The sequence below is a fragment of the Penicillium pulvis genome, assembly GCF_028828015.1.
Source record: "Penicillium pulvis strain IBT 33274 chromosome Unknown contig_5_segment0_segment0, whole genome shotgun sequence".
Taxonomy (NCBI): domain Eukaryota; kingdom Fungi; phylum Ascomycota; class Eurotiomycetes; order Eurotiales; family Aspergillaceae; genus Penicillium; species Penicillium pulvis.
In genome coordinates, this window is record NW_026643078.1 from 1021479 (window position 1) to 1040227 (window position 18749).

The window sequence follows — 18749 nt, forward strand, 5'->3', positions numbered from 1 at the left end:
GCTGACAGTGCTTTGACGGCTCTTGTAAGAACTAAGCTGCCAGTATTTAGGCATGGAAGAATGGATAGCACCTCCACCCAGGACCCACAAATTCTAGGTTCCGAGTAATCTGAATTGTATACATTTGGTGATCTTTCGCTTCCCGGCACGAAACTTTGCACAATCAATGCCGAGAGGTGACTTGCATTTGGCTGGTCCGGATTTTGCCTGGGTAGTAAAGGAGCTTTGGCCAATATTGCAACTGACTGTTGACTGGTCACTGGTGTTGTTGTTGGTTCTACTGGATCTAATGCTTGGACTTTTTTCCGTCTTGGCATCGAAGTGTTTTGGGGCATAAATGTCCAGTCTGTTGGGTAGCCGTCACATTTGAGTCCTGAGAATGCACATTGGCCGCATCCAGGACTTTTTCCATCGCACTGGATAAACATAAGGTTAGAGTGTTGCTTATGTTTCGGGATTCGTGGTCCCTACCCCCAACTTTCGCTTCCTACAAGTCTGGCAGACGTTTCTGTGCTTGACCTTCATATTGACTTTGATGAATAGTTGCAAGTGCAGATGAGATCACATTGTCCGCTGTAGAGGTCTGTGCTAATCAGCAAAGAGGGGAAAAATCCACGTCTGCTTACGGTGAAAAATGGCTGAAGTGATATGTGATTACGTCATGTTAGAAGTCTTGGCGGATTTTCTAAAGTGAAGACTGAAGTATATAATGAAACTCTACTCAATCCCAAAACTAATCTCATTGTGTGTAGATCATCAAACCATAGAAGACAAATGTATTTAAGTTGTATTTAAGTCCGCTATCTCTACATTTGAGCTTGTTCTACGGAATCCGCAAATGCAACAGGAAGATAAACTTTTGGAAGGTTGAATAAATACTTCACATGAATTTTCACTGCGGACTATAAGTTGTGTAGCATGAGAAAAAGAGTTTTTTTAAATTGTTTGTCATCTTAGCCATCTTGGTGGTTCTTCAAACGTAACCTCATCACCCTCCAAAGCCAGACAGTACGCTCCGCTATCCTTCAAAACCATCCATCTCTCTTACAATCATGACTTCATCAACTTCTAAGGGTCACCTCAATATCACCCACATCGGTACAGCAACAGCCATCTTCGAGATTGACGGTGTGAGCTTTTTATCAGACCCTTCCTTCCCTCTCGCTCATATGTGAGGGATAGGAACACGGTCATGACAATGAAATCAACGTCCCTTGGACCCGAAGGTTTTTCCCTAACAGACGCCATCCTTCTCAGCCATACAAATCACTTAGATGAACGTGGCTGCCAGCTCTTTCATGACCGATACGTCTTCACCACCGTCGATGATGCGACTAAGCTCTCACTCCGCCCCGCTGTCTGTGGCACGAAGCCATGTATGACGGTCTGGGTCTGCCTTCAAGGCGAGACTATCGGAATCACGGCTATACCGAGACAGCACTCCCGCAGTGGTGAATACACCGTTTCATTTTGATGAAGGAAAGTTTCGGCAAGCATACTGATGGTTGCTTCAACTAGATATACTTTTTGGGTGGTGCGTCCATATGGAGGAGCTTGCCCAAGTCACTGAAAGATTGCAAACTGCCAATTACGGAGTGATTTAATAACGTATTCCATTAGCGAGTCAGGCAACCCGGTCGGCCCGGAGACTTCAGAACATATAGTAAACATGGATTCCAAAAAGGTTTATATCTCGGTGACCATGAATATAAAATGTATCAAAAGTTGAATCCACTTCCTTTATTACGAGTTTAAAATTATATATTTGGTGTGGGCAATTGAACCCAAACTTTCCTGACGTTACTATAATTTGAGTACGGGCCCACCGGGTGTCCATTCGCTAGTGAGATACGCTGGGGTGATTACAGTCTACCCAGTAGACTACAGCAAAATTAATTACTTTGATCTATTGATACCTATATCGGTTACTCTAAGTGGAACCTGTCGGCTAACCTAGGTCATATTCGAGAGAGATAAAGCGAATATGATTCGGCGTCAAAATAATGCGTTTTGACCCATCCCGACGTACAATGACGCCTCCATAGCGCGCGCTTAAGAACCAAAACGGCTAGTCAGTTAGGCATCATTTTAGGCAGCAAAGTCAGTTAGCTGGCCGCCTAGATTGCCCGCCGAGCCTCAGGGTAAGTTGATTGTTCCCTTGAGACACCTAGCGTATGAGTTCTGACTACAATATTGATCAAACGCGATCCAGCTGAAAAATGGAAGGCCTTTTGTCTAACGATAACAGTCCTGAGGAGGTGATGGCTCCCACTCAGCTTCAGCGAAATTTCCTTTCCAAAATCACGTCTGTGTTACGAAGGCCTAATAGCGTAAGTCATAATATCAAAAAGCTCGAAACGTACCTAAGAAATCCCTTACTTGACATCAATTTTGAATTACTGGGCATCTCACCGCTGTCAAAGGCGACAGCGAAATGTATAGTGCTTGAAAGGCTCTTGCAGCATGAAGCAATCGACTTGAACTTTTGCAACTCTGACGGCCGAACAAGCCTTTTCTTCGCTGTGAAAAACCCGCAAACCGATTCTTTAAGGCTTTTGATAGATAAAGGGGCTCTCATTGACCAAAAGGACAATGAAGGCCGTACTCCCTTATCACTAGCGGCAGAGCTTGGGTGCTTCGACCACGTCAAAATCCTCGTTGAGTCTAATGCGGATATCAATTCGGCGGATGGGAAAGGCTGGACGCCACTACACTGGGCATTTTCGATGTGTAATCATGAGACAGCGGAATACCTCTTTTCGAATCAAGACGTGAATAACGACCATCAAGATGTCAGCGGTCGGACACATTTGGTAATTGCTGCGGAGGCTGGAATTGGCGAAATGATAAGATACCTGCTTGCTGCTAAAGCGACGAAGCAAAAGCGATTTATTGGGATTGAACGCAACCTTCTGATATGGGCAATCTTTCAACAGGATGTCGCAGCTGTTCAGCTTTTGCTTGAAACCGACGAGAGCCTGATCAATCATCGTGTTAAAGGTCGCACTCCACTCTCGATGGCAACAGAGATTGGAGATTCTGAGATAGCAGAGCTCCTCGTTAGTGCAAGGGCGGATGTGCATGCATTAGATGAAGCCAAGTGGCCCCCGTTGAGCGAGTGGCTATTCAAAACTTATCTCCCACCTGATGATATTTTGCTCCAAGTTGAGCACTTTTCTGCCAATAATCATCCAACAAAGCAGCCAATCTTATTACTCGCAGCAGAGTTGGGGCGTATCGAAATTCTGAAACTGTTGCTCAATGCAAACGTCAACGTGAACTCGGTTGATGCAAAGCGGCGAACAGCGCTAGCATGGGCAGTTGAAAAAGGACATGATGCGACAGTCGAGATCTTACTAAGTATCCCGGGAATCTGTGTCGACTCTCGAGATGCGACAGGTCAAACACCCCTGATTATGGCAGCAAGACTTGACAGAACCAATATCATGAACCAGTTACTCATATCAAATGCAGCCATCAACTCAGAGGACGAACAGAAGTGGACACCATTATGCTGGGCTGTTGCAAATGGACATGTGCGGGCAGTGAAGCTTTTACTAAGAGCATTGGGAAGTTGTGTGGGCCACCAAGATGGACAAGGTCGTACTCCTTTTTCGCTGGCTGCAGAGCGTGGATTCATCCAGATCATGCATTTGCTCATCGAAAATGGATCGGATCCCCATGTTCCAGATAACGAAGGTCATACGGGGTTTTGGTGGTTTCTCAGAGCAAGGCATGATTTGTACATCAGCTCTCCAAATAATTTGCTCCGGCCACGGCATGGTGGGGTTGTGAATCCGGTCATTCTCGCGGCTCTGATCCGGGCTTTACCAACTCCAAATAAGAAAGATCAAAGCGGTCGTAGCTGGCTCTCATGGGCGGCTGAATATGGTGACGACGAAGTGGCGAGGCACTTTCTAAAAGATGAGCACAAGTCAGACAAAGTGGACATAAATATTTGTGATGGAACCGAAGACCTCTTTTCCCGAACTCCATTGATTTGGGCACTGGAGAGCGGCAACAAGGCTTTGATTGATATGTTGAAAGACCGTGACACAATCACTTTGCATTTGTTGGTTGAAGGTGTCAGTTCAATCGAAAAAGAGAATGTTTTGGGATTGGTGATGACCCTTCATAAGGCAGAGTATGATTTCAACCAGACTGACCAGGAAGGAAGAACCCCCCTGCACCTTGCATGCCTCAACGAAAGCCAGGAGCTTGTTTCAGCTTTGATCAAGGGCGGGGCAGATATAAATTCCACAGATTACACTGGCGAGACCCCTTTGCAATGTGCTCTGAAAGTGCGAAGCAAAGCTCTCGTAGATCTACTGCTTGACGCTACATCAACAGACCTCCAGCCCGTGCAGTCCCATGAATGGTTTAACATGAGAAACAGGAAGCCTTTGTGGGTTCAAATAACTAGGAGGTTTCGAGGCCGCAACCATGAGTTGGAATTAATCGACCATGATAAATGCGACTGGTTGCCTAGAGCAAAGGAAGAAAGATTAAGGTGAGTGACATTCCTGTTCATGAATCACCGCTCTTATAACTGAGATCTAAGCCTTTGCGAGACATCGTCAAAATGGTCAGACTTACCGCAGACGCTTGGTGTTCATAACAGACTCCACACCTTGAGTTGTTACTGGAGCTCTGCTCATAAAGATTACGGCCATCGGTCCATAAACTATATCTCGCTAGCCTTTCCTGGTGGGGTTCCGTGGGGAATAGCCTGGATTAGGAGGAGGACAGCGGAAGGCTATGCCTACGGATTTATCAGCACGCTTTCTAGTGGCTGGGTTCCTAGAGTTCCATTAGAGTTTTTCAAACTGTTCCTTATAGATTTACAGCAGCAATGGAAAGCAAGCTGCGCTGTCGCCAATGAGAGGGTTGAGTTACTGGTTTGTTATTTACACTTTTATTGGGCTCAAACGGGGTGAACCATGAAGCTAACCCATGAGGGTCTATCTGCTAGAGACATGATCAAATCAAGAGACGTGGGAGGAGCCACGGCTTCATTGATGAGCTCGCCAAGAATGCACTGGGGCGTGCAGATCTACGGCAATGCCTGAAATCGCACATTGAAGGACTCAATAGATTGGTTGACACTAACGTTCCATTTAAGCCGGACTCACAGATCAGAGCACTCATGGACGGAATTGACCAGAAAGTGACGGCAAATCTTGACACAATGGAACAGGCGGTACGAGATCTGTTGCAAATTGTGCGTAAACTCACCAAAGCCTCTCTTCTTCCCGGTACTAAAATCAACCTAATAGGAGCTCGCATGGATTTCTACAAACGAGGCGGCAAGTTTTAAGCGTCTCAGCTGGATAACTGTAAGTAAAGTCTTACAATGACTCGTGGGGCTATTCAATTAAAGAATTCCGATAGTTCATTTTTCTGCCATTGATGTTTGTTTCGGTAAGTCGTCTGGTATATTCTCATAATCTTCTTATCCGATATCTTTGGCTAATTGGAATAATAGAGCCTCTTTGGTATGAATATAAATCTGCTTCAAGATAATCCGGATTGGAGGTGGTATTTACTTTTTGGTGGTTTGACGCTTGTTATTACTGCCGCTATATGGTTGATCTCCAAGTGTATTCCTGTGGGTATTCTAGCTCAAGCTATGTCATAGCAAGAACTGACATCTATCTCTTTTTAGCAAGTAGTACAAGGTATTGCAACTTGGAAACTGGGTGTGTTCTTGCGCGAGAGAAGAAACAAGAGGAGTTCAAATTCTTCAGTATGACTCCAACGAGCTTTCTGGCTTCGAGTATATTAAGCGATATCCCAATGCAGTGGCTCATTGTGATATCCGTGTTGTTCATATATAGGCTACAGCTGGTCCTTGATTATGCTTATCCTTCCATTTTATATTATTGATAATTGCTGTTTCAAGTCTATCTTTATAACCATAATGGTTGAGAATTTTAATAGAGAAGCGGTTCAGTCCAGATTAGACAGGACTTTCTTCGACAGCGGACGAATCAGGATTCTGGATTCTCTTATCCTTCCAACTTGTATGTCACAGGCAAACTCGGACAGATTTTTAAGATAACCTTTGTAGAGCTCGTACTAGCCCAGGCCACTTCAATACTCTAGACGGCGTTTTTAGGAAAGAGGAAGCTGACGCCGTAGCTCAGCGATTGTTTCTTCCGTGCCTTGTCAATAGCAGTTTCATCAGACAATCGAATGAGGAAGGCGAAGTCAACACAGCAGGCATTTTGCTGTCTGACACGGCGGAAGGAATAAGGGGGAGCGCGACAAGGGTGTTTACCAGCTTACTCACTGATACACCCCTCGTGACTCCACCTTAGCGTCCAGGGCATCATTACCTTTGACCGAGGCGGAAAGATGAAGTCCAGCCTTGGCATCGTTTCGGCCCCCAACCTCATGCAGTCTCTGCGCAGCGATGATACATCGGCTTCCACCCTGGGTGATTTTGCCTTTGTTGCCGACTTCATTTCCTAAGAGCCTAGCTTGAAGCTCACGATGTTACCTCTCAACTTGCCAAGTGAGATATTAGTGGCTATCGCAGATCATCTCGATTCGCTGGCGGAAATCAATGCCTTTGCCCGAACAAATCGCCGTTGCTACGGTGCCCTGAATCGGCATCTCTATCGTTCAGCTGACCCTTATTTTGAACCCATTTGGGCCGTTGAGCATGGGCGAGTGGCAACATTGAGACATTTCATCGATGCGGGGTGTATTGCTTCCGCTTATTTCGCCGAGAGCCTTCTCAGGGCTAGCGCATCCCAGGGACATGTCGAACTCGTCAAGCTTTTTATCTGTTATGGTGAGAAATTTCGCGGTGATCCGGATTTTCACTGCCAGAATGCGCTAAGTGCAGCGATCCAAGGGGATCACTTTGAGGTGGTGGAGCTTTTGCTCGGCAATGGAGCGGACCTGGACGGTCCATTTGAGGAAGGGAATAAGCCATTTGATCTTGCAATTCAAAGCGACAGTGGACCAAAGATCGGGTTCCTTTCTCGCATTGGTGTCGATTTCTTTCAACTTGGTCCTAATAAATTCACTGCTTTGCATATCGCCATCAAGAGTCGGAAGCTGAATTCCGTGGAAGCATTGTTGCAGTGTGGCCTCAATCCGAATGCGGTTGACGGGTACGGGAACGCACCCATCCATGGTCAGGGCTACTTTGGTTATCCGGGTTATAAGAAAACGTTGAGTCAAGTCTTATTGGAACATGGCGCCGATCCTTACTTGAAGGATGAGAATGGTTTCATGCCTCTATGGCTTGCCTCATATAAGGGATTGGAACGCGAAGTTGAAAGCCTCTTAGAACACGGAGTCGACCCCAATGGGTTAGATCGTGAGGGTAACCCACAGGTTCCCATTCCACTCGGAGACCTCGAACGAAACAAAAGTCAAAATCGAATAGTATCCGCCCTTAAACGAGGTGCAGACGGCGGAAGAAATTGCTGCATACCACTGTGTATTGCTGCTTATAATGGCAGTTACGGTGTACTTAAGGTATTGCTGGAATATGGAGCCAATCCAAACCGAATGGACCCTACAGGAGCGTTGCCACTCCAACTGGCTGTGTTATCAAAGGAGCACAGCTTGGTAAAGCTGCTTACTGAATATGACGCTTCTCTGGATGCCCAGGATTGTCATGGTAAGACTGCACTTGAATGGGCTTTAGTAGAGGGCGGCCATGAAATGCTGGATATTCTCTTCAAAGCGGGCGCCAGTATCGACAGCGCAGGCTCAGGGAGCATTGATCCAATACTCCGTGCGTTGGAGTATGGCAACTCTAGATCTGGATGGAGTGCGTTTCTTCCATCAGGTATCGTTGATACGGCAGACGAAAGAACTACTTTTTCCAATCGAAAAAGCGGGAACTTTTCCGGGTGTACGTGTTCCTGGTGTACAGATTGCCTGGATGGCGGCAAACCTCACGAGTGCGAGCGCGTGATAAAACTATTTCTTCAACATGGATCTAAATTGGATTCTCGAGACAATCAGGGTCGCAGTATACTGCATCAAGCATCATTCCAGATGTGTGTAGGTGCAGTCAAATTTTTGCTTGAGCAAGGGGCCGATCCTATGTCGAAGGACTCGTTCGGTCAAACACCCCTTCATATGGCGTGCGCTGTCGGACCGGGAGAGGACTCAAAGGTATTTGAGATGCTACTTAAGGCGAGTTCTGATCCCAATCACAAAGACGTGAATGGTGATACCCCTCTCCACATGGCGGCTCGAAGTGGTTTTTCCAATGGGATCTATTTACTCAGACTGGATGGCCGGATCGATTTCGCAGCTAGAAATAGCCGTGGCAATACCCCTTTGCATGAAGCAGTCGATCCTGAGAACTGTGTCACTTCTGATGAAGTTATCATTGAGCTACGCAAAGGTGGTGCTGATCTCACTTTGGTGAATTACAAAGGTCAGGCTGTTTGGGATCTAGCACAGGAAGACGATGTCAATCGTGCTTTATCCTGCGAGTTATCAGAAGACGAATCTGAATTTGAATCCAACGTTGACTCTGATGGACATTCGGAGTCTATTTCAGTCTGAAGAAATATTAAATAGAGTCTTAATAGCTTGAATCTTTACATCTCTGTTTGTCTACGGGGTAAGCTGACCAGTGTTCTCTCCCGTCATAATCTTACCCCAGGTCAAGGCTCGGCAATTTTTCGAGTTCAAACCCCACAATTGATGAGATGCAGGGGCAATTACGAGCTTCTTTGGGTCACCAAAGGTGTACTGACGATACAAAACCAATCATGAGATACATGAAAAGTACCAATCTTCAGTCATTCAGACTAAAATATAATGAGACCCAAAAGTATAGTCAAAGGTCCCTATGGATTCTTTACATCACGGGATCCAATCTTAGAAGGAGCTAGAAATAATAGTATTTATACATCAAGACAAGTGTCCTGGGGTGCGTGTCAAGCTTGTTTCCAATGTACAAAACAGTCGACCTACAGGGGTGGGGTGATTAGCGCTTGGAACCCATACATTCAGTAACATACAAGCCCACTTGGACACTTGTACGACATGTGTACAGTAATTACAGAGTGACCTTAAAAGTAGAGATGCAGGTCTGTAACAACTGACTGTTCCATTCAAGCTTGGGTAGGTGGATACCTGCCAGGATTGGATAAATGGAAGATCTGCTGGCCCCCACTGAATCTGAACCCCACACGCAACAAAGCTGCCCATTCTGCCAGATTGAGTCAAATGCATCTTTCCTTTACTTTGCCATAACCCAGATCGCTCTCACATTGAAATTCCAGCACAAGATGGACTTTCAGGACCCCGAGGACTTGGTATCCGCAGCTCAGATGATCCGGGATGCATACCTCGAAATCGCGTATAGTGCACCTCTGTCAGTCAAACAACAAGCAACCATCCGGAATGATCCCGCCATTGGCTCCCTTTGGGTCAGCAAATGTTCTCTTCCCAGCCCCAAAAATGATACCTCCCGCGATGCTCTTGACCCACTTTTACTATATGCTCAACAAATGCCCAGAGAGCGTAGTCTGCGTTTTATGTTCGTCTACATGCTTTGTTGAGCATTATTTCAAGGTCTCTACAAAGTATTAAACATACGTCAATGTAGCATTATTCGCTCTGCGTCTGCCCTTACCTCAAACATGTCCTCGTACATAACATGCTACCAATCACAATTCAGTCTGACACCTAACTGCTTTACGATAATTTCAGGGTTCATCTATAACCAAAATGCAGTATTCATAAGCAATCAACCAAATTCTCGGTGTTTGACATTTCTGGTCCTTCACTGGAGGTCTGATTAAAGTGGAATTCGACCCCACATTTCGGCCTTTGATGGAGCCGATAGCAGCCGAAGCATGACATCAATTCTCAGAGCCAGGCAAACCAACATTTCGAAACACCTATGTGCAGATTTGACAAAAATCTGCTCCTATCCCGATTTTTGCTCTCATTTGCAACCCACGGTCCATCAGAACCAGCAGGATGTCACATCAAGAAAGCATAGACTCCCACATCTCCCGCCGAGCCCAAACCGCCGCGGAAGATTCAGCCAAGAACATGATGTGGGACATAATGAACGACACTTGGAACCCAACTATTAGCCCCAATGGCTACGTCAACGTCGGAGTAGCCGAGAATGGTCTCATGCACGACGAGCTCCTAAAATTCATCAACACCAACCTAGAGCTTCCGGCAAGGTTCCTCACCTACAATGACGGAGGAGGCGGATCAAACAGATTGAAAATCGCCATGTCCAAATTCCTCAATAGACACTTCAATCCTGTCATACCGCTTAATCAGAATCATTTCGTCATCACGAACGGCGTTTCACCAGCAATCGAGCATGTCTCTTGGGTTTTCGCGGATCCCGGTGAAGGAATCCTACTAGGACGACCTTATTATGGTACTTTCATTCCTGATATCAGTCAGCGGCCCGGAACGACAGTCGTACCTGTTAGTTTTGGGGAATGTGATCCTTTTAGCTTGGAAGCCGTGGAAAAGTACGAGGAAGCGCTGAAGTACTTCCAAAGACGCACCGGCAACAGAGTAAAAGGCCTGATGCTTTGTCACCCGCATAACCCGCTTGGGCGCTGCTATTCACGTCCGGTACTCATCGAGTTGATGCGTCTTTGCCAAAAGTACCAGGTACATTTGATTAGCGATGAAATTTATGCGCTGTCTGTTTGGGAAAATACGGTCGATGAGTCTCCGGCGCCGGTGGAATTCGAATCCGTTTTGTCCATTAATTTGGACGGCATTATCGATCCTCAATTGGTACATGTGCTTTGGGGTATGAGTAAGGACTTTGGCGCGAATGGGATTCGTCTAGGAGCTATCATTTCTCAGGCGAATCGGGACCTTCACGAGGCGTTGAAGGGCGTTTCTTTGTATTCTTATACTTCTGGCATTGCTGATCATTTGACTTCGTTGCTTTTGGAAGATGAAGACTTTACGGAGACTTATGTTAAAGAGAACCAGAAGAGATTGTCGGTGGCTTATGCGTTTACCGCGGAGTTTTTGAAGAGGAATGAGATTGAGTATGCGCCTGGGGGCAATGCTGCTTTCTTTTTATGGGTCAATTTGGGGAAGAGATATAGAGAGCTTCGACCTGAGATATCGGGGAATGATGAAGTAGGGGAAGTGGTTATGCAGCGTTTGTTAGAGTATAAGGTGTTTCTGGCTAGCGGTGGGTTGTTTGGTTCGGAAAATGATGGATGGTTTAGGATTGTCTTTTCACATCCTCGGGATTACTTGGAGGAGGCTCTTGGTAGGATTGTCAGTGCTTTGCAGAAATAGTCACTGAACCGCTTGATTAATATGAACATAAACTTGGAATCTAGTGTCTAAATTTCTAATATCTATTATCTATTATAATGTGCCAACAAAGAAACACACCTTCCTGCCACATACCCATCCAAAGCCCAATTTCTCGAGCACTTCCCCAAAATCATCATACATGCCAACAAAGACTAGACCTCAGTAGGTCACATCTCAACCTCAAACTTTGACCTCAACCTCATTCGTAACAGCATACTTACTCCACCTCCGAATAACAGGTCCAAACTTATAGAAAACATAAGGCACAGGCACCATAATAGCACTAATGCACCCAAGGATTGTTAAAGTCCAATGAACCCCCATATTCTTGTAGAACGGCATTCCAACAACCGTCATTCCGCCAGCAGCACAGTACCGTGAAACAGTCATGAATCCCAGCGCCGACGCCGCATAGATGTCATAAGAATCAATGACATACATATACGAACTGATAAACACACAGATCGTACCAAGGCCGAAGCATGACGAAGCAATGATGGGCGACCAAATCGAGATAGAAGAGAAATCCGTCCAACCCATCCAAAACAACGAGATAGGAATGAACGGCGCTCCAAACATGGCGAAAAGAAGTCTGATTTCAGGGTCCGTGTGCACGCCATCCAAGGCATGTGGATCAACAGAGGGATCGGAGCCAGTTACAACTTCCGCAGCAGCTGTAAAATCCTTCTTCGTATGCACGTAGATGATCGGGACGAGGATCGCGCAGAGGAGAATACCGACGTACATCGCGGCCCAGATGATGTTCGTCAAGCCTTGCGAGATACCATATGTATCGGTGAAGATATAAGTGTACCCATCAAAGAAAGTGAAGAGCACGATATACAACACAGTCATATAGAGCGAGATAAGAAGGATGATTGGCTCATGAATCGTGATGAGGAACTGTCTCTTCATAGCCCCGCCAATGCGGCTGAACAAAGCCACTTTCTCCAGATCCATTTCTGAGCGGAAGCGTTTATCTCCCGTGATCTTGCGTAGCTGTTTGCTCTTCCAGTGCAGAAGCAATGGGGCATATGTCTCGGGTTGGAACAGGATAATGAGTACCATGACTAGACCTGACCCGATGAGGATGATCCATCCACTCCAGCGCCAGGAGAGGACTCCTGTTTGCCCGACATAGTTTGCTAGGACAGGACCGAGGACCGGACCTCCGAATGAGAGAACGGCGTACATAGGGAAGTAAATTGTCTTCTCAAGCGGGTTCCATAGATCTGCAATCGTACCGCCTGCACATGTCAGTGGTGGACAACCGAAGACACCAGCTAAGAAGCGGAACGCAAGCTGGGCGCCGATGTTAGGTGCGAGGGCAGATCCCATGACGAAGATCATGAATAGGGTTAAGGAGCCAATGTAGACCAGGTTGCGACCTAGGATCTCGGAGAGCGGGCCACTGAATAGAGAACCGAAAGCAAAACCTAGTAGGTAGAGGCCTGGATTATGTTAGTGAAAAATTCGTTGGTATAGTATGGGACTAGGTGTTTACCATCTACCAGCGAGCCTACTACATCGCTGATACCAAATGCCGCATTGTTCTGTGGTAGAACGCCTGAATTGATTGAAGATGCTGCACCAACAATAAAACCCAACGCAGACACGATCAACGTGGCAGTCAGACGGCGGGCAAGACTGTAGTTTCGTGGGTGTTGGGGATCATTGACACCATCCCAACCAACGACAAAGACGCGACTCGGCCGATCGGAGGAGTCGTCGACATGAGAACGGACCTCAATGCCTGGAAGGTGGTACGCGATGGCAGTTTTTTCGGAGTTACGAGTATGGCTTTTACCGAGAGCGTCGTGCGAGGGAATATCGTTATCCTCCTCGATCTGGTCTGAGTTCACACTGGCATTTTCAGCTGCAGTGCTAGCTTCAGAATCGCTCGGAGTCGAATCGGTCTGTTTTTCGCTCGCATTCGCGTTCGCGTTCGCACTTGCGATCACATTCTCGGCTTCTTTATCGTTCACGCCCTTCTGTTGCTGCTGAAGCGGAAAGTCCGCCAGTTGTTTTCGGACCGCATTGCCTAAGCGACGATACTGCAGATAGGACTGCATTTTCACACCTCCGGATTAGACTGATTTTTGAAAATCTGTGAGTTGTGTTCTCACCGGTTGTGCAAGCCAATCTGCAGGGTTAGTATCCCTACAACGATTGGCCTTGTAGTGTCGTTCTCGCCCGAGTATAAAATGGGTGGGTCAGAGGAAAATAGAGGAACGGAAAAGAAAGGCGCGCTCGGCCTTTTAAGAATTCATGGTTCCAGTGCTGAGAAATCGAGTTTGTCTGGCCGGAGACATTTCATTTCAGGATCTGCACGGTTGTGGGTCTCTTGCGTTGCGTTTTCTCGGGCCGATCAGTGACTCAATATTGTCGGAAAGCGTAATTTTCGCCGTTGTTGTGAGGTGGTGGCTTCGTTACCGGGTTGGCGAGATGAAATCATTGATAAAGGTGACTCGAGCTAGATAAATCTGATTTTTGCGTCTTTTGGCTATGAAACTGGAGTAAGAATGCGGTATCAAATGGTTCAAAATTCCAATGGCTAAATTTCGGGGCGAAATGCTTGAGTCCAAGTGGATCTTGGATTTGCGTTCGGCGGGTTGTCCGACCGAGACTATCGGGGAGAAGGGGGATCTCCGAACCATTGTGATAAAGTCTTATCATCCCTTGATTTGTAAAATATCATATATGTTCGGGATACCGATAGTAAGAACAAACGTGAGATCATGCCGAAGCAATGTAGATTTTAAATTAAATACAATGAATAAGATATGTGCAACTTGATCATATAACCGAAGTTGCTATGCATTCAACCGTGACATCATGCAAGTGTAGAAAACCATCAAACACCGCAAATGATAGACCATCGATCGCACCCGTATACCGCCAGCGGTCAAAGGTAGACCTGATATTATACAATAAAATGTAAGGGGAGTTATCCAAGAAATAATGCATATTTAAGCCTCCTCCTCGGGCTTGCCCTGAGCCTTGCGCTGCATGTCAATCAGATCCTGTCGGTTGCGCTCCTGCTGATCAAGACCAGTCTTTTGGACAGTGTGAGACTTGCTCAGCACCTTCGGGCGGATGAGAAGGGACAGGAAAAAGCCAATGCCTCCGACGCAGGTGTATAGGATCCACATGCGGCTTAGAGCGAAGGTGAACGCCTCGAGCACGACTTCGCGCTGGGAGTCGGTCAGACTCTCAATGAGAGACTTGGAAGAGCCAGAGAATGAGGATGAGATTGTCGCGGCCTTCTCAGCTCCAACGGCAGCGATCAGCTTAGCTGATTGCTGACCCATGACGTTCTGGTAGACGACCGTGCCGAGGACGACGGAAATAGAGGTAGAAAGTTGGCGGACAAAGCCGAAGGTTGCAGTTGCAATGGCCATATCGGCGGGGCGGACGTTAGCCTGGAATGCGACCAGTGGAGCCTGGAAGTTGGGTCCAATACCGATACCGCCGATAAGCTGGAAGATGATGATGCGAGACCATGATGCGTATGACTTGAGGTCGATGAACAGGCCAAAGCCGAGAGTCATCAAGAAGAGACCTCCTGAGATAAGTTCACGGTACCGACCGGTCTTCTTCATAACGACACCAGTTGCTGCGGAGCCAATTGATAGTGCGAGAACCAAGGGCAGGACGTAGACACCACTCATGATGGGGGATGCCATGAGGACTGTTTGGAAGTATAGTGGAAGGTAGTAGGTTCCAGAGATGAAAACGAATCCGTGACAGAAGCAGACCAGGAGAATCAGGACGTTGTACCATTCGCCGAAGAGACGGGTAGGGATGATGGGGTACTTGGCGATTTTCCACTCGGCGAGGAAAGCCAGGACCCAGACCACGATACCAAAAACGATCAAGCAGATGACGGTGGCAGAGGCCCAAGGGTAGTTGACACCGCCGAATTCAAGACCGAAGAGGAACATAAGGGTACCTCCAATAATGGTGAAAGTACCAATCCAGTCAACGGTACGCAAACCAGCCAACAACGGGGTCTTGGGGGATTCAATGTGAAGGAAGAAAAACAGGATGACAAGCGAAACACCACCGATGGGCACTAGAAGCTCATGTTAGTAAACTGCAGAGAAAGAATAGATCGGAGCTGCTTACAGTTCACGTAGAAGCACCATCTCCAAGTGACATCGGTCGTAAAAGCACCACCAACGATAGGACCCAGTGCACCCGCAATAGCCCACGTAGCACCGAAAATGCCATAGTACATAGGCCGATCACGCATACTGAACAAATCAGAAACACTGATATTGGCCAGAATGATAATGCCACCACCACCAATACCCTGAACCGCACGACCAGCAATGATCATAGGCAAGTTCTTCGCCAAGGCGCAGATCAAACTGCCGACCAGGAACAAGACGTTAGCCATCAAGATGATCGGCTTGCGACCCCAAATATCAGAAATCTTGCCCCACAAGGGAATACAGGCGGCATTGGCGAGAAGGTAGGACGCGGCGATCCATGAGTATCCACTTTCGGTAGCATGGAAATTGTCTGCGATCGTGACTAACGCGGTTGAAATGATAGTCTGCAAAGAAATTAGCCAATATTCTTAGTCATTTGGGATATGGCAAAAGTAAGCATACCATATCTAAAGCGGCGAGAAATAGTGCCATCTGAAATATGAAAAATTAGCTTTCGGATATGCATGAAATCCCCCGCGCGAAACACGCGGGTTCGGATATTTCTTACACAAAGTGCTACCATCACCAGAATGATCTTCTTGTTGCCCATTTTTTGCGCAGACGAAGGAGTGCGATCGAGAGGAGCTCCAGACTGAGCATTTTCTTTTGGCGCATCAATGGATGTCGGCGAGTCAGGTTCAAGTGCAGCTTCGGCTTTCTCCTCCACATTCTCATGGTTTTGCTCCGGCGCCACAGCCTCCAAAGAACGTTTCTCATTCAACTCATGAGAAACAACGGTGTCGCCAGTCGAGGCATTGCTCGGCGCAGCTTGCGCTTCGGTCGTCATGGTGTCTGAGGTGAGGACCAGAAAGAAAAAAATCAAGCGGGGGAATAAATGGTGGATATGTAGGCGCAATGCGTCAAGTGACCTGTTCCGGATCGATTGTCCCGACGCTCGGACGGTGAGTTCGTTGGATGTTCACTTTTGTGAAAATTTTCGATATACCGTTAAAGCGACATGGCCCCTTTTTTATAAAGCTGGGAAATTTGGTGTTCAAAGGAAAAAAAATAGCAGAAAAAGCCTATCGGGTTAATTATGGGTCTGGACCTCCACTTGAGGAAAAGGGTGCCTGCGGGAGTTTGGGTTGGCCGAACGGCCGAGCTCCGTTGAGTCCGAACTGATTTGTCCGAGCTTATGCGAAAGCGAATCGAGATCACCGTGCCACGGTTACCCTTGCAAAGTGTAGCGGTCAGTTTTCTAAGCTTGTTCCAAGATCCTGATGAACCGGGGCTCGAACATTCGGCCAAGCCTGGACGTGTATACTTCCTTGACGTAAGGGGGTGTGGGTCGAATCTGTAACGGGACAAAACTCCACTCGAGTGCTTGATTTCGGCCTTTACATTTGTTCGCTTTTCTCGATTGAGCACCGCCGCTTGTAGTTGAATTTGTATCTGAGGTTTACAAAAGTGAGGTGAAGTTGATGATCGATTGATATGCCAAATGATTTTATAGTTGTGCAGCATATTGTGTGACAGCAACTTGTCGGGAAGTGGAGACTATCATGTCATTGAGACCCTCCATGGCAAATTATAGTCGTACGTATGCTTAGAAGTCATGTGAAAGTAAATAGAAGAAATGAAAATCAAGATTCCATATTTGATTATTTGAAACAGATATAATCCCAAATCGAACACCTCTATGATTCCGGACGCCAGAAACGTGGATCAATTTGGGTGAGTCTACTATCACCATATATACATACGTATGGACGACACGTGTTGATGGAGATACAACTGACGAAGCCTCAGATCAAGTGAAACAGCCGTACTCGGGTGAATGCCAGTATTGCTCGATCTCATCGGCATCACTCAGTGGAGACTCTATCAGAGAACTAGATGAAGGGTGGGGGTATAGAAGGGAGAAAAAAATGCATAAACCACCAATGATCAAAACAATGATGAAGTAGGGTGAAAGAAACGGGAAAAGAAGACGAGTCAAAAGATTAATCCTGGAGTTGAAGAATTTCTACAATATTGTCAGCCCGGGCTCCTGATTAACAACACAGGAAGTATTTGGTAACCTACCAGTCAAGAATTCCTCAAAGCTCACGGTAATGTAACCGTCGCGGTCGTCATCGTAGCGCTTGAACACATCCGTCATGCGCTTCAAGCTGATACACGCCTGCACGAAGAGATCGAAGCTCATACCATGATGCTGAGGGCTCCGCGGCGCCGCATTCAGCTGTCGCGTCTTGCTCTCAAAGATCGAGAAGAGTACGGAAATAAACTTTGGGCTTAGACGGTATCCAAACGCGACCAGCGCCTTCTCAAACTCCGGTAGGCTAATGCGCCCGCTGCGATCTTCGTCAAACCGATCAAACAGTTCCCGCCAAGCAGCGAGATACCGCCACAGAGAAACGAATTCGTCAAAGCTGATGATGCCGTTGCCTTCACGGTCGAACATGCGAATCATCATCTTGACGGTGCGCGGGTGGAAGGAGGTGTAGTCTCCGTTCACGAGAGCAGAGCCGAGCTCATGCTCGGTCAAGGAACCGGAGTGTGACGAGTTCGCCGCACGGAAGAGGGGATATAGCTGTTGAGGATCATCGCTAGGGACTGCCAGTGGTGGGGGAGCGGGTGATTGAGGAGGACGAGATGAAGGTGGGGGTCGGGGGCGGTTTGCTTGCGATGGAGGCGGACCAAAACCATAATTTTGGGGTGGTGGTGAGGGGTGCAAAGGATGCGGCCTGGGTTGACCTGATGGGGTATATTGGTTTGGTTGGACAGCTCCGGGTGAAGGGCGACCGTTGTAGGATTGTGGTGCCTGGAGCTCTGGGCGCGGGGCAGGCGAGCTATACGGATTGTGCTGCGGGGGAGCGCTGGAGACGGGTACGCGAGGGGGCACGCCTCCGCTAGGGACGCTCTGAACTGGTGGACGAGTTGGTAGTGGTTTCTGTGCTGCTGCTGGTCTCCCTCCCATTTGCATGGACCCGATCATCTGCGCGACCTAAGGGATGGTTTAGCAGGAGCATTGAATGCTGTCATGGCCTGGAAAAAGCTACCTGTTCTGGCTCAGCATGCCTGTATCAATCCACCAAGTCAGCGACCAGGAAACTTTCCAAATTATCCAGTCATTTGCACTTACGCTGGCAGCGCATCGGGGTTGTAACTCTTGTTGTAGGCCATGGTGACGCAATTAGGCTGCAAGAAAGGACGCGTGTCAAAGGGCGAGCAATTCTCGCCCTGACGAGGAATTGAGGATAAGGATGAAGGAACGTAGTCTTCACC

The 18749-nt window shown here is 47.3% G+C and overlaps 8 protein-coding genes across 8 annotated transcripts; 5 read left to right on the top strand and 3 right to left on the bottom strand.

Moving 5' to 3' along the window:
• Positions 1-1052: 1052 nt before the first annotated feature.
• N7503_006948 (uncharacterized protein) lies at positions 1053-1474 on the top strand (the record flags this gene model as incomplete). The annotated part of the gene is made up of 2 exons (XM_057066495.1): positions 1053-1128; positions 1242-1474. The coding sequence occupies 2 exons, from the start codon at positions 1053-1055 to the stop codon at positions 1472-1474; spliced, it is 309 nt and encodes a 102-aa protein (XP_056920176.1).
• A 745-nt stretch (positions 1475-2219) lies between these two features.
• Positions 2220-5317, top strand: N7503_006949 (ankyrin repeat domain-containing protein; the record flags this gene model as incomplete). The annotated part of the gene is made up of 3 exons (XM_057066496.1): positions 2220-4510; positions 4562-4898; positions 4973-5317. The coding sequence occupies 3 exons, from the start codon at positions 2220-2222 to the stop codon at positions 5315-5317; spliced, it is 2973 nt and encodes a 990-aa protein (XP_056920177.1).
• Positions 5318-6495: 1178 nt separating this feature from the next.
• N7503_006950 (ankyrin repeat domain-containing protein) lies at positions 6496-8541 on the top strand (the record flags this gene model as incomplete). The annotated part of the gene is made up of 2 exons (XM_057066497.1): positions 6496-7792; positions 8033-8541. The coding sequence occupies 2 exons, from the start codon at positions 6496-6498 to the stop codon at positions 8539-8541; spliced, it is 1806 nt and encodes a 601-aa protein (XP_056920178.1).
• A 593-nt stretch (positions 8542-9134) lies between these two features.
• Positions 9135-9545, top strand: N7503_006951 (uncharacterized protein; the record flags this gene model as incomplete). The annotated part of the gene is made up of 1 exon (XM_057066498.1): positions 9135-9545. One exon carries the CDS (start codon positions 9135-9137, stop codon positions 9543-9545), a length of 411 nt encoding a protein of 136 aa, XP_056920179.1.
• A 424-nt stretch (positions 9546-9969) lies between these two features.
• On the top strand, positions 9970-11283 carry N7503_006952 (putative aminotransferase; the record flags this gene model as incomplete). The annotated part of the gene is made up of 1 exon (XM_057066499.1): positions 9970-11283. The coding sequence occupies one exon, from the start codon at positions 9970-9972 to the stop codon at positions 11281-11283; it is 1314 nt and encodes a 437-aa protein (XP_056920180.1).
• A 201-nt stretch (positions 11284-11484) lies between these two features.
• On the bottom strand, positions 11485-13376 carry N7503_006953 (MFS transporter; the record flags this gene model as incomplete). Its single annotated transcript, XM_057066500.1, has 2 exons — positions 11485-12755; positions 12809-13376. 2 exons carry the CDS (start codon positions 13374-13376, stop codon positions 11485-11487), a joined length of 1839 nt encoding a protein of 612 aa, XP_056920181.1.
• Positions 13377-14273: 897 nt separating this feature from the next.
• On the bottom strand, positions 14274-16308 carry N7503_006954 (MDR family MFS transporter; the record flags this gene model as incomplete). Its single annotated transcript, XM_057066501.1, has 4 exons — positions 14274-15379; positions 15433-15865; positions 15924-15953; positions 16030-16308. The coding sequence occupies 4 exons, from the start codon at positions 16306-16308 to the stop codon at positions 14274-14276; spliced, it is 1848 nt and encodes a 615-aa protein (XP_056920182.1).
• A 1156-nt stretch (positions 16309-17464) lies between these two features.
• N7503_006955 (EF-hand domain-containing protein) lies at positions 17465-18647 on the bottom strand (the record flags this gene model as incomplete). Its single annotated transcript, XM_057066502.1, has 4 exons — positions 17465-17487; positions 17547-18468; positions 18524-18542; positions 18607-18647. 4 exons carry the CDS (start codon positions 18645-18647, stop codon positions 17465-17467), a joined length of 1005 nt encoding a protein of 334 aa, XP_056920183.1.
• Positions 18648-18749: the final 102 nt, after the last annotated feature.